Below are 15,829 nucleotides of genomic sequence, written 5' to 3' on the forward strand. Positions count from 1 at the left end.
AATCTTTTTTGTAATGTGAGTTTCTCAAGTTATGATAAATTTTCAGACTTATAATTTTTTGTTGTTTTTGGATGTTCTATAGTTAATCTTTCCTTGATTTGTCAAAGTACATAAAATACTAATTAGCTTTTTAGCTGCTTCATTGAGTTTACCATCAAAACCAGTGATCTGAAACTCCTATCAATTATGAATTTTTTTAATTCTTGTATATTTAGTGTAGACACCTAAATTTGATCATTATCATATGATCAACTTTATTCCTTTTTATTCTTATATTCTCATCACCTTATAAATTAAATAATTTATAAGTATTTAACTAATTAACACTTTTTTCCTATTATCCCCAGGTGAATTAATCTACTTGATTTACCTAGCTGACTATATTTCTTTCCCCTTCATCGATTAATTAATAGCATGTCTATTTTAATTAAATCCCCCTTTCCATCACTTCCAATTTTGTATTTAAATTGATTCACAAATCCTATTTTCCCTTACCCATTTGTATTTTCCAAGCTTTCCTACTTGCATCCTTTGTTCTCTCCATTAGCCTTGTCCTCTTCTCTCAATCACGTGCAGATTCCTAATCCAAGTGAGTAGTGAGTGGGTCAATTGATGCCTTAAAGGCTTCCCCACATGGGTCTCCTTCCCATTTGTCCCCTCCAAGGAATTCTATATTACCCATCACATGTACTTCGAAATATGATGACAAGAGACGCCTTTATGGCTTCCGTACACCCCAAAGCTTCTCTTTTTTAACCACCTTGGTCCTCTTGGAGGTTGGTATTTGTTATTTTGTCTCCTTGGTAGTCTTGAGTTTTGTGGTTGTGGGTCTCTTCGGGGTTGGCATTTGTTATTCTGTCTCCTTTGGTTGTGTGGAAGCATCACTTTCACGACTAGCTTTGACTGAATTCATTTCCCACTCATAACCCTATCTGCATTTGCTTTATCCTTTGGGTCACTTCTGGTGTGCATATGCTGTGGTTATCATGAGTAGGCCTGTTCCTACTATGTGGTGCATGTCCACTGGGTTTTTGTGGCTGTTTTTTCCTGCTGCCTAGTTTGTTGGACCCCCTGCCCACACCTGTTACTTACCAACAACTTGTGGACTGCATGCCCAAGCTCGAATATGAGAATTCACAACTTAAGGAAATGGTTCTTAATCTGTCCAACACTGTTTCAGAACTGAAATTTTAGTTTTTGGGCTTCTCTTTTACACTTGACAGTAACTCCACTGGCCTTCGACAAATTGTGGACTCTAACAACATATAGGTTCGAGAAATCAAGGATCAACAAGCTGAATTTGTTAATAGGAACACCTTCCTTGTGTTCAAAACTGAACAACTATGAAAGTCACGACCTTCGGTTTGTAATAATCCCAGCTCGATGCCTCTTTGGGGTATTGAGGAGCTTGTCCACACTAGGCTGGCTGGTTGACAAACTCAACTTGCAGGTTTGTGGCTTTCCTCCCTCCATCGATTTTCCACTTGTGGGTTACTCCTTTCTTAGTGAACAATTGGGTATTACATATATTTCACTTGACAGAGCTTAGATTGGACATGATGGCACCCTTTTCCTTAGACTCCTCAATCTTGCTAATTGTTTGCATGTTCTTCGGGCGAGGAGAAAGCTTTTTCTTCTTTCCACTAAGATCTACCTAGACGAGGATTTCACTAAATCAAAGGTGACATAAACATTCACAGGACTTAGGTGTTGAGGCTAGACACTCCAGTAAGTGGGCCATCATCAGGAATATTAGAGCTGTCTTTCATGATTCTCCTCCCCCTAGGTGGGAGTCGAGATCAACCTCCCTAGCCAAATGACACTCGCAATGGCAGTTGGGTGTGCGGTTGTCTCCTCCGGATTCCCTGCATATCAACTACTGGAACGACAACAGTTCTTTTTGGTCCTTGCCAAGTTTGTTTTAGGATGCCATTGGATCCACCAAAATTGTATTGTTTACTGAGACTCATGAGAGGTCTGCTCGCCCTCTTCTTGGGATCTTGGGTTATTAGTTATTGTCAACTTTTAGAGATGAGGTCAGGTTTTCTGGTGGGGTTGCGTGCCTTGTTAGGGATTGGCTCTTTGGGGTGACTTCTATTATATATTGAGACAATTTTTCCAAATTTAGGTGGGTTTGTATCAGGTTGAGGGATTCTTTTGATAGAGATATCTTCATTGCTGTCTGTTATTTTCCGCCAACCTCTTTGTCCTATGTTATCTACAATACTAAGGAGGGGGATCCCCATGGCGACTTACTTGATTGCATTAGTAGATTCGCTGCTATGGGGGAAATCATCATTTTAGGGGACTTCAATGCTCGCACCAAAGACCTTCAAACCCCTTCATGACCCGACAAATGATTCTATTTGTACCTGTGTCAAATATGGTCTCTACAGGTCTTCAATGGTTCTTCAATGAGAATGACTGTAATCTAACTCGGTATGGTTGTCACCTTCTGCAACTTTGCGAATCAATTGACGTTGTGATCTTGAACGAGCTTGCTTGCTTCCCTGGCTCCGACCTCTTCACTTGTTGGCCCAATAATGGGGATGCGAGTGTGGTCGACTATGCCCTCTCTTGTTGCTCTCTCATCCCTTCCGTTAGCCGTTTTTGCATCCCTTGCCTTTCCTAGCTGATCATGCTCTCTACTCAGCCTCACGCTCCGTGCCTCCCCCCTCCGCACCTTCGTGCTCCAGTGTTGCCCCATTCTCATACTATTTTCTTCTTTGCTGATGCCGATTGTGACCTCTTTACCTCCCACCTCAATTAGATCCTCTCTCAAGCACCCTTTTATTGACACTTGTTGTGCCTCTACGAGGTTTGGCCATGTTTCCACTTCGATCCATGAGCCCATTGCCCTCTCCTTCCCCCATCGTATCTCCTCTCCCTCTTGTTGCCTCTTCCATTTGAGATCCCGTCCCTTGAATTATTGGTTTGATGATGAGTCTAAGTCCTTCCACCGCTTGGTTTATAGTACATACCACCTTCTCTGCCTAGGCTTCGTCGCTTCCTTATTCGAGGATCTTCTATAGCTGCCTCCTTCGTTATAACAAACGTTTATATTAGCTCTCCTAGTGTAGATCCCTCAATGCCTCGCTCTTGCGGTCCCCCAAGCTTTTTTGGCGTACTCTTTTCCTTTAACGTCCCCGCCCCCTTCACCTTAGACTTTAGCGCGTTGGTCTTTCAGATCTCCACCCTCTTTGCCATCCTCAATCAACCATTCATTCACCTCGCACCCCTTCCCATTGCCATCTTTTCACCTTCATTGACATTTATGACATTGTTAGATTCATGAGTAGTAGCAGTGTGGCTGATGAGGATGGGTTTCAAGTAGAACTCTTCAAGATGGGCATCTCGATTTAGAGTTCTTTCTTCACTAAGCTCTTTAATAGAGTGCTTTGCACAAGGTTCCCCCCTTCCTGTTCATGACATATTATTCACTAGATACACAAAATTGGGCCTACTTTGGATCTCAGTAATTATAAGACCATCACGGTCGGACACACCTTTGCCAACGTCAATGCTATTGTTTTGTACACCATTCTTTCCAGAGAGCTGGAAAGATGACATTGCTCTGTGAGGGATCAAGCTGGTTTTAGGACAAACTTTCAGACTATGGACAACATATTGACCCTTCATGCTATTATTGAGGAGGCTCGACACTATTTGACAAAGGTTTATTGTTACTTTGTGGAGCTTCACAAAGCTTTTGATTCTGTTCCTCGATTGTCTTTGTTTCAGAGACTTAGAGACACTGGGATTCCCAAGATCCTATTGATCGCTATTTTGAGGCTCGACGAGTGTGTGGTCGGTTAGTTCGGACTCCTTAGGGTTTTTCCAACCCCATCCAATGTACCATTGGGGTGAGGCGGGGCTGACCGCTCTCTCCTACTGTATTCAACATCTATATTGACGAGTTTGAGACTTTCCTTTGAGACTTCTCATTCCTTGGTGATGTCTGTTACTTATACGGATGAACTTCTCATACTCTATATAGTTTAGCGTGTTGTAGACAGATGAAGTTCGTAAAGGGTAAAAATTTGCTGAAATTTAAACTTCATGGATGAAATTTAGCGTATCTTGTGACTTAGAATTCTATTATTTGAAACACATTTTTCTTTCACTCATTTTGTCCTGTCCCATTTCATGACTTTCTAGTTTCCGCCTTTGAGATCTGCTATTTCTTTTTCAATCAAAAGATTGGTCAGAAATTTATTTTGCTAACAAGTACTATTATGCAGTTCTTGACATGTCAGTTTATTGTGTTAATAGCTCATGCCAATCTCATTTTTGTGTGACTATATAAAGGCTTAAAAGTAGAATGTTGATTTTCCTTCTAATCTTCTTGTTAGATTGATACAGTATAAGATTCATTTTGAGGATACAAAAATTGTTTTTTTCAGGTTGCCTCATAATATATGGATTTAAGTCTTTCCTGACTTAAGATATTTTGTTAGATTCCCTCATTGCTCTTGCAATTGAGCCATCAAAAAGCAATCTACGAAATATATGTGCTTTCAGTAGATTCAAAGATAAAATGCCTCATAAGATTATTAGTTCTGTGCTAACTCATTGTTTCTTGTAATCATTTTGTGTTGACTCAGTTATTGTTTATAGCTGATTATTGTAGTTTTCTTTTCAGGTGCAGTCGGTTGATGTTTTTCCCTGGAAAGCTATAGAAGCACTTGCAATTATCAGGTATTTGGGTATTTTTTAGAACTGCTAAAACATTTGATATATATATCTTTGCAATTTAGGTGTCCATTTCTGACCGGGAGATTTTCAATGGATTTTTAGGAATTTTCTAACATTTTTCTCTCTTTTGAATTGTGACAGCGATCTTGCAGTTAATCTTGCTGAATTGTCGAAAACATTCTATATGGAGAAGTTTCTACTACATATATTGGATGGACTAGTTTATCACAGGTCATTACAATGATTTTTAAGATTTCGCCCTCATGCTATATGTATACTTTTAACTGTATTAAAATACTTTCTTATCCTGATAGTTTCCGGCAGAAGTCCTGTCAAACTGCTTTGATTTCAATCATTGATGCGGTCCCCATGAAAGGTCAGATTCTGCATGTTGTTTCAAAAGTCCTAGAGATTTGCATGGGCAGCTTGCTCAAGACACAAAAGTCTGAAAAGAAGCATCTAGATATCCCTGAAGCAAGTGAGATTTCTTTCAATTGTTTCCTTGTAGCTATTACAACACTAACTTCTGATGAAGGGTTATGGGAAATCTTTGAGATTTCAAGAGAGACTATTGTTTTGTAATCCAATGTTGGATCTGTTGTTTAATTCTGAGAACATGGTGCTAGTAATGTGTTGAGTGATCTTGCCATTTAACCGAGCTGTGATGAAGTTTATTTTCTGACTACCAGTGACTTGGGCAAGATGTCTTTTGTTGAAGATTGAGAAGATTTATCCAGTGGAGCTGGATAAAGCTGTTTGTAATTTCCTTGAGGTTGTCATCTGTTTGATTGTTTGAATTTCTTTTAACATATATCTGCATTGAATTTTTCAATCAATAACATCACACTGATTAAATTTGCTGGTTTCATTCTTATAGAAATCAAGGGAGTCTTTAAGGGAATCGGTAGGCACTAGCACTGTACTTGGCATGATTCAAACTGTCTTTAATGGGAGTCTCCATACCCCTATGGAAGAGTCTAATGCAAGTGTGTATGTTTCACTTGAACACCCAAAGGTATTTTTCTTGCCTGCTGTTGGTTTGGCTATGTATGATGGAATGCATTAATATTGAGGAATTTTTGAAATGCAACAGATTATAATTATTTTATTACATTGTTTAATATGCAGACTGATATGAAAAACAATAGACATATTTTAGAATTAATTGCTTTGAATTCATTTTAATCTTATACTTTTCAACCCCAGCCTCAAATACGAGCTGCAGCTGTGTCAAGCTTGGCTACAATGGGCATGGTTGGAATTTCAGGTTGTGATGCAAAGGTGAGATATTTTTAAAATTCCAAATGCTTGATGTTGAGGCATGAGAATTTTGTCAACCTAAGTAGTATTAATAAGTTTTTCTTCAGAATTTTGATTCTCTATATAATTAATTTTGATAGTTCATATCTGCTTGAAATGGATGCAGACAACAATAAATCTTCAAGAAGCTCTTCTACGCCGTCTTCATGATGATGATCTGTCTGTTGTTCACACAGCTCTTGCATTGAAAGGCTTGGTTGTGATCATTGATCCTAGTCCTTTGCTCAAGGCACTGACGAATAACTTGTCAAGGTGCTTTTTGACATACAGTACAGGTACAAGAATGTTTACTCCCTTAGTACCTAAGTTGCCAGTTCAGCTTTTGGTTCGTATGCAGGTTCAGCATTTGCTTGATTTTTGTTGGGTTGGGTTGGGTTTGTTTTGGGTTAGTTCATAAAAGAGGTTTTAAAAAAAAAAAGAAAAATTACATATATGTAAACATATGCTGCAGCAAATAAGTTTATAGAAAAAATGCTAATATTAAAGCAATTTAGCAACATACACCACCATAGATATTCATGATTTAGTTCAAATAGCACGACAAAATGTCAAAATACACCACTATATCAATGTTTCAGTTCAAAAACAGTAATGCCAACATTACTAATCAGTAATCACTATCAGTTGTGATAAAAAAATAATTAAAGAATTCCTCATCATTAGGAAGTTGTAGATTAGAAGCACAATTAGTGCTGTAGCCTTAGGATCAGCTTCAGCATTACTATGTATCTCATCATTATATTTACCATCATCAATTGCTAGTGCATCAAAGTGGGCTTCCAACTCTATGGACTCTAGTGCAACATCCCATTGTTTTGCCTCCCTTTTTTTTGTAGGTATTCTCTTTGTGAGTTGTAAGCCTCAAGTTGGAATGCACAAAGACCAAGTTATCTGCCTTATTGGAGTTTAGTTGGTTGCATTTTATTGAGTGGATAAAGGAGTATGTGCTCCAATTCCTCTCAGATGATGATGAACTAACAACCAATCAAGATTTACAAATTTGAAATTATAGTGAAGAGTTTTGAATATTTATGAACAAGAAATTACAGATTATAATCTTAAGATTAAAGAACTTACCTGTGATAAAATTCTGATGGCAACGGGCTGCGAGAGGTGGTACTTTTGTCGATGGAAGTACCACCATTTATGAGCATCAGCATTGTTCTTGTCTTCAAGAGCATTAAGTCCACAATCATCGGCGCTTGAAAAACTCATAAATTCAGACCTCACTATTGGTTGTAGGTGGTCGGGAAAGAGTCTTCGGAGGGCTGCCTTGTACCTTTTAGAAACTTTAGGATCTTGGTATGGAGCAACTCTAGTGGTGCTATCTTTTAGGACAGGTTGGCTATAGAACTTGGGGGTCAATGCAAAGGCAAGTAGATGCAAAGCGGTAGTCATTTTATTCCATTTGTCTACCATGATTACTTTTAGCTCCTTGAAGAACTTTTCAACAGGGTCTTGCTCTTTCTCATTTATGATGGCTCTAATATCTTCAATCATGAAGTCAATGCCATAATATACCTCACCCAAGCAAGGCCTATCCATGTTAGTGTATCAGATCATGCTCAATATAGGCTTAGTGAACTTTAGAAGGTATTTAGCACGATCCTAACAAGAGTCTCATAATATTCTTTCCTTAATGACAGCTGCCCTTTCACTATTAGATTGCCTCCATATGCTCCAATTAGCATTGGTTACCATTCTAGACAATGCTTCTTTCACTTTGATAAGGCGTCTCAAAACAATAGTGTTGGAGGCAAAGCAGGTTTCAGCAACCTATTTTAAGATCAAAATAATAGTAGACTAGAAATTAAAAATAAGTAATCTATTTAAATTAAAAAACATAAAAAGTTTACTAAACTAATGCGACTAGATTTCTAAACATGCTTAAATTTTAAACACTTGAACTTACTTCAAGAGCTCCAATTTTGAGAATTGTCCAAATATGGCTTGTGCCATATGATGGTTTGTGAGATACATTTGGATATCTTGTGCCTCTTCATACATTTGAGTGCACATCACAAGGTGTCCAAAAAATGTGTTTGTACCTCTCCTCAACTAATAAGATTTCAGCCCTACAATTCTTTTCATTGTCGGTTACTACTTGCACAACATTCTGAGGGCCAACTTGCTCAATGGCTTGGACGAGAACGTTTGCAATAAAAGGACCATCCTTTACCTAACCTTCACAGCCTACAGCTTTCAAGAACATTGCACCTCTTGTAGACACTGCAATAGCATTTACCAAAGGACGATTCCTGGCATCTTTCCATCCATCTAATACTATTGTGACACATGTTTTGGTCCATAAATCCTTGATGGGTAGCATGGCAGCCTCTACATAGGCCACGTCATCATCAAGTAAATTAGTGCGTACCTTATGATAACCAGGGCCCTTGGACCCTTTTGGAGCCTCATTAACTGCTCTCACCATATATTGCCAATATGGTGAGCGAACAACATTAAATGATAATCCATTTGCATATAGACTATGGCTTGATCGACAATGTCTCTAGCTTCATTTTGAAATGATGCTTCCAATGGTCCCACTGCTTTCTTACTTACAAGTTGTTGAGGAGAATGTAAGAATGGATGACCCTCAACCGGTGGTTCATTGGTAACAGAAGTTGAAGACATAGATGACATTTTCCCTTTCTTTGAAGGCCTACCACTTTGCAACAAATGAGCAACACTTGCCCTTGCAGCAGCTTCATCTGCTTGCTTTTGTTCTTGAATGTATTTGTTTGCAATGTGATTTGGAAGGAGGGTTTTAGGTAGCTTCCCGTTTACTCTCGGCTTCCTTGTACAAAATTTAATGCCTTTCTGAGGAATAAAGTACAATGTGGTTTCACTCTGCTATAGGAACTACTCGATTCCTCTTTGCAATGATTGCAAATCTATACACAACCTCCTCCACCTAGTATTAGTCGAAGTATATCCACGTATTTCCATAACGGGGAGCATCTGTTGATTTTGAAGTGGGGGTTTCCGGTGCCAGAACCACTTGCAGCCATTCTTAGAATGATAGAATCTACAAATAGTAGCAATAAAATAAATTAACAATAATGCTGTTGAAGTCAACCAAAATAACATTCACTCAAATTCGTTGAAACTACTCCCAGGTTCATGCGTGCGGTTTCACATTCTTTCAAAATGGACAAAAATTTGACCAAGGTGTTAAAAATAGGATCGATTAATCTGTTCTATAACTTGTAATAACACTTGTGGATATTTTACGTGTTTCCAAGTTACTATACAAATGAATATATATGTGATATAAAGAGGAATGTCTCTTGAAGAGACATGTCTCTTTAATATATTAACTTACATTAGTTATAGTTATAATACAAGTAATATACCCTCGATATAATAAGTTAATTATTCCATATATAATATTTGCTATATATTTTTTATATACCTCATATATATAATATAATTTATTTGACAAAATTATAACATTAACACTCCCTCTTAATGAAGAAGGATAAAACACATAGATGTTACACCATACGTAATATTTCAAGAATAATACATTTAGGAAATCTTTGATCAAAAGATTTCCAATATATGATATCATGTAAGTATTGGCCTATCAGAATATCAACACATGATATTCGCCAATTACTTTTTGATACCATATTAGGTAACATGAGCATTGGCCTATTAGAACATCGATTAAATCATATTCACCAAGTACTCTAAGTAATGGCCTATTAGAACATCAACTAAATGATATTCACCAAGAACTCAATTCGGTAATGGCCTATCAGAATATCAAGGCAAGATATTCACCAAGTACCTATTAGGATTTAAGTTATGGTCTATACAAACAACTTATAGATTAACTTAATGACATCTAACACTTAGTTGTTGATGTACAAGATGAATCCTTTCACGATCTAGTTCAACATTTACATAAAATGTATATCATGATTTAAGTTATTGTAAGATCATCACCTTCCAATAACTTCTCTAATACAAGTGATCATAATTTGGAAGTCGTCACTTCCCCATGATGTACATAGGGGGTAGGCCCGTACACACATGACATAAAAAGTTCACATGAATTCACCACAGATATTGTCATGCGGTGTTGTCATAACATCCGCCATGAAACATATTAGAGAAGGTTTTCACCTCAAACTTATCTTTTGTAGATAAGAATGTATTACAAGGGATTGCACTTGGAACTTCTTCTTCACGAAGAAATATTTACCTTATGACCTCTGATATCAAATTTTCAGACTCCCTTTGATATGTTTTAATCCTTCTAACTGCCTAGCAGCAGGTCATGTCATGCTTCCCTAGTTCAAGAGGTATCGTGACAGGATAAGGTCTTCTAATTGAAGCATATATTCTATCTGCTCCCTCTCTTTGTCCAAGGTTACCTCTAATGAACTGTCAGACTCCCTCTCATAATCTCAATCATCAATGATATTTGCTTCAAGAGCCTCACATTATCCAACACAATCATTAGATGATTAATGAATCTTAAATCACAGCTTCTTTGGAGCTACCATCATAAGATTGAGTTTGTACAATATTTGGTAGCATGCATAATGTTCCAATCTTCATTCTTGCAAGGACATCTTCAGAGACAAAGGAAAAGATCAATGCAAATTACTTTATATAGCACATACAAAAGTACAAATAAAAGAGAGACTACAACGAGTAGATAAGTGTAATACTGAAGGATGAGAAACACTTATCTGCACATGAAGGTCCATAGACATCAAATCATAAAATGCTTTCTTAGTTTATTTTAAAATGAAACATCTCACCTCTAAAGTTGGTCTAGGTGGGAATGGAACATTTGTTATTATCCCATCCACAATGTAAAATTCCTACTTTTTTATCATTTGAACAATTTTGCATCACATCATATAAGATAGATTTCATCTCTAACATCGCTGGTAGTAGATAGCTAGAACATACCATGAGTTTTTAATCCTATGTGATCACTCATCTTGTACTATTTTGTTCTCAGACTTGTTCATCTCCTATGTTATAGTTGATATGAATGCATCTCTCATTAGTATTGTTGTTTACCAGTTTCCCCCTGTACGTTGTATGCAGTCTTCCAATTTTGCTACACGTGAAAACTATCGATACGCTGTGTTAGCTTCAACCTTCCCACGATGCGGATTATCTCTTATTTCATTTGAACATTATTGTTTCTCAATATCGGCTATGGTGTCATTAGGATGAGCCGATGGTGAATAGAATTGATGTGTCGGATCATTAGTATTCTTAAGAAGTGCTAAAGACTTAATATCGATGACGAATTATATTATCAAAACATCTTTGGGAAGTCATTGATAATCTCCTGTCTCCTTGTCCACCTCTTTATTCTCCATATCTATACACTTTGCATTGTGCACTATCTCATGCAGACTATTTTGCTGTTGATAGCAACATAAGTCAAGGAGGTCTCTACGATGCACTTGCCGTGTTTGGGATCAACCAAATGTAGATTGACATCGCACTCACGCAATGATTGATTGAAGATTACAAGTTGTATTAGGAAGAACGATATTTCCAAAGGGACCTCAATCCATCAAACAGAGGATACACGACATGTGCACATTGTTAACATTACATAAAATAATATTATTGCTAGGGGCAATTGAGTAATAACATCAGTGACAGCGGATGATGCTGATTATTGTAAATGCATTGTAGGTGCCACTAATGTGCCCAAACGATGAATGTGGCTTATTCTAACATTAACTTCCATCCATTATCTAGCAATGAGCCAATAATTTCTGCCAATGACGCTAATCAACAGTTGATACATCTACTGCTATACGTCTGGAATTATTGTGTGCCAATCTCTAGATGTATAACTTCTGATTACGTACTCCAAGCATTTTGGTAGTTGATGGAGTATCTTTTGTAAAAAGTCTAGTCTAAGCATATGAACGACATACAATCATGAATAGTGGTTCCAATATTTGTAGGACATATAGATCACGACTTCAATATTTCAATATTTATTTTGAGTTGGCGATCGTTTCGCATGGTCCTTATTGATACCCTTACCTATGTAAAGCCTCAAGTCCTGATTGTGTCGAAGTTTAGCTATGATTAATCATACAACCCTCATCTTTAGACTTGCGACTACATCATAGGCCTGTGGTTTCACACTTATCCATGTTGCAACATACATAGCAGAGGCCTCGTAATATATGTCAATCAGTAGGACTCATTTGATGATTTTGGATCAATCACTGCAATTCTTGGATCTAATTCATATTGTCATTGACTTGCAAAATGTACACAAAATATGGACTTTCAGAATGGTATTGCATTGACCATCATCTTTGTCTTTGCACGATACTCTTCGAAGAATATTTTCGGACAATTCTACATCAATTAATCTCAGAATAGTCAACAACCTACCGTTCACTATGATTGATCATCCTTGATAATGGTTTCTTTATCTATGAAACTTCTAACACTGCAATGAGTATTTGATAGTCTTTAGAACAACCTTGATTGCTTAACCCTCTCACACAGTTCAAAAGGTGATAGAATCAACCTGTCATTTTAATTATGCTTATAACTTGTTAGGGAACTCTTCGGTCCTTAAGAAACATTGACAACAAAACGTGGTAAGTTGGAGTTTTATGCCAAGTCTTTGGCAATAATTTCTCATTCCCTCATGACCCCTGCACGGTGAGATGTGTCAACTAATTTCCAAATATTGGGCCTTCTCAAACTCCCAATTACTTCAGATGTTCTGACAAATATGGACTATTAGTTCGAGTAGAAGTTCATGCGATACCAAATGATCCAAGAAGATCAACCAATGGTAACATAGATTCATTCCCTAGGCCAAATTAAGAGTGATCGCTTGTTCTCTTTGAAGGCATTTATTATTTTATATAGAATCTGTTAACTCCAACTGAAGAACTTGCTCAGATCTCTTACTGTCAGAATGTAGTTATGTGGTCGTTTAATTTTCTATTTCATATGTTCAGTCAACATTCCTTGCTTGCTCTTGAAATCTTATAGGTGTGTTAGGGAACCTGCTCTGATACCATGTTAAAAATAGGATAGATTAATCTGTTTTGTAACTTGTAATAGCACTTGTGTTTTCCAAGTTACTATACGAATGAAAATATATGTGATATAAAGAGGCATGTCTCTTGAAGAGATACGTCTCGTTAATATATTAACTTACATTAGTTATAGTTATAGCACAAGTAATATACTCTCAATATATTATAATGGTTATATATATAGGTATATATACACTCACACATACATACATACATACGTATGGGTCTTAACATAAGTTAATTATTCCATATATAATATTTGCCGTATATTATTTATATATCTCATATATATAATATAATTTATCCAACAAAATTATAAAATTAACACATGGTTCGTATAAACAAATTTACAACAAATGTTATAGTTAAATTGCGATTTGGAATCGATTTCAAATTGAATACGCATATACAATGAACCCACTTGCGATTTTCTAGTTGCTAGAGCGAATACGGTAACCTAATTTATTACCTTTCAATGGCTTTTTGATTTAAATAACTCACTCAATTTTATTTATTTATATAATAAAGAATTTCAAACATTTATATTGATTGAGAAATATATTTAGTTTTGTTTAAACTATGATATGAGCATTGTATATTATTGTGATGCCAAAAACTTTAGTCACTTGGAAAGCTTAAGGAAACATGATTTGTTGTAATAGAACACAAGATTTCTTTATTCGTAAATTCTTTGAGGAGCTACTCATGGTAAACAACCAAAATAATAGGCAAAGTCGAAGCAATTAAAGAACACCTTGCGAAAATTGATCATTACAAATTTATGCAAAATAACAATGCATAAGACTTGGAGATGCTTTTCTATACGTTGCATCAGTTGCAGTTGTATCACCCTTGTGTAGATCCATTGTTAACAAGTTACTTCTTTCTTCTTCCCTTTACATTAAGTTGCCTTGTTCAACATAATATATATATCTTATAAGTGTTGCAGGAGCACCTGAGGGTTTGGATGAAAAACCCTCAAACTTTGTTGTGTAAGGTCTTGTAAGGGTCATGGTGTGAATAAGGACCATGTGAGAGTCCATTAGGTGGTCTGGGTAGGGTTTGGATTGTCAAAACGTTGCTTAGTTGGGCAAAATGTTGTCAAGTAGGCCAAATTTGGGCTCTACATACAAAATGATGCAATAATGGTTAATAAGTCATGTTTTGGGTGATTGACATGTCTAGGGATTCTAAAAACATCATTTTGCACCCTTAGATTGAGTATATATATTATGCACTAACAAAACAAAAGTTGTAAATGTTGCAAAATGTTGCAATGACAACTTTTCAAACTTTGTAATGTTACATTGGCAAGATTTTGCAAGTTTATGCATTTTTGTGTCTAAACAGTTATGGGTATGCATAGTTGGTTGAAACATGTTGGGGAAATATATATAAGACCACCTAAGTCATTGTAATGGGGTTGGATGTCATATGGTGCATTTTGTAATAGTGAGCAATTGATAATATTCAAGTAAATTTTGCATAGTTTGTTTGCAACACAAGCAGCTAGGGTGTCATGGATTGAAAATGCCTTCTTTATGTTGTAAATAGTTAGAGTAGATCTTTTACTTCCTCTGTATGCTTCGGTGTTAGAGTTTGTACACTTTAATTTTGTCAAATAAAATCAAAACCTTAGTGTGTTGGCCAGGATTTTGAGAGAAAGAATGCCTCAATCTTGAAACTCCACCGTGGGGTTTTCACGGTCATTGGAGGTCTTTGAGTAGAGGCAATGTACATTCTTTTCCATTTGGTTGTAGCCTAGTTCACTGAAATAGTGAATTTTAAGACCGTGCCCTAGGCAAGCTCTATGATAGCTCGACTAGGAATTTGGACAGTGCTGAGACTTTCTTGCAGGAGTGGATTGAAATTTAAAATCCAATGATACCATTGTGTGGAGTGAGGCCAAGACAAGCCTTGGGTGCAAGATCAAGCTTAGTTGAATCCATTTGAAGTAGCTTTGAGCAGTTGGACTGATCCCAAGTTTGGTTAAGCTTAGAAAGACTGAATTTAGGGTTTGGCACTGTACAGAGGATTGGAGACCCAAAATTGACAAAATCTTGTAGACCTCCTAAATGGGTATTAGGAAAGGTGATTTGTTCATTGGGTCCTTTGTCAAGTTTTTGAACTCAAGCCCAAAAATTCAAAACAGAGGGCTAATTGAGTTCTAAAGGTTAGTAGGCCCATAAAAACAAAATTATGAGATCAGTAGAGAAATGCAAAGGAGACCTAGCAATTTGGATGGGTTCTAAAAATTATTGGTAGATTTTGAATTCTCTACATTCTTGCAAGATAGTCTTGAAGGAATTGGATGGTTGAGGAACAAGCTTGTATAGATGAGCTTGCAAACAATGTTGGTAATTTTGTGAATTGATTGGGAGCTCTTGAAAATGGTATTGCCACTGATCTAATCACCCTAATCCTGAAAGATTATGCTTTAGGAGAATCCCTGGACGGTCTAAGATCAAAGACTGATCAAGAAACTCAAAGAAGTTAAAAGCAATCTAGAGTCTCCCTATCAATAAGGCATAAGGTGTGAGATGGAACCTAGTTCATCATACCTAGGCTCTTGGCCCTTGACCCCTGATCCCTTTTACTTGGTCAATTACCTTGGTGTCACTTGTTGAGTAACATGGATCAGTTTCTGCAAATATAATTGCACTGCCATTGTTATAGGTAGTTTCCAAATTTAGATCCCAATCTCTTATAAATATAAGAGTAGGAGACATGTCTCTAGGATTAATCATTAT

General features: G+C 36.7%; 1 protein-coding gene across 3 annotated transcripts in view; it reads left to right on the plus strand.

Annotated features, from left to right (window-relative positions):
* LOC149532241 (ARM repeat superfamily protein) overlaps nt 1-15,829 on the plus strand; it is a 179,950-nt gene that overhangs the window by 40,923 nt on the left and 123,198 nt on the right. For all 3 annotated transcript variants that reach the window (XR_016358832.1, XM_089810308.1, XM_089810309.1), the window contains exons 7-13: nt 4,643-4,698; nt 4,837-4,926; nt 5,010-5,173; nt 5,385-5,467; nt 5,573-5,710; nt 5,902-5,976; nt 6,122-6,290. Coding sequence is in view for 2 of the 3 variants with exons in the window: in XM_089810308.1 (XP_089666434.1) it covers nt 4,643-4,698; nt 4,837-4,926; nt 5,010-5,173; nt 5,385-5,467; nt 5,573-5,710; nt 5,902-5,976; nt 6,122-6,290 (775 nt within the window). In the remaining variant the exon portion in view is untranslated. The remainder of the gene's footprint in view (nt 1-4,642; nt 4,699-4,836; nt 4,927-5,009; nt 5,174-5,384; nt 5,468-5,572; nt 5,711-5,901; nt 5,977-6,121; nt 6,291-15,829) is intronic.

This window comes from Cupressus sempervirens, chromosome 11 (assembly GCF_028749045.1).
Source record: "Cupressus sempervirens isolate cs-2001-9-10 chromosome 11, ASM2874904v1, whole genome shotgun sequence".
Taxonomy (NCBI): domain Eukaryota; kingdom Viridiplantae; phylum Streptophyta; class Pinopsida; order Cupressales; family Cupressaceae; genus Cupressus; species Cupressus sempervirens.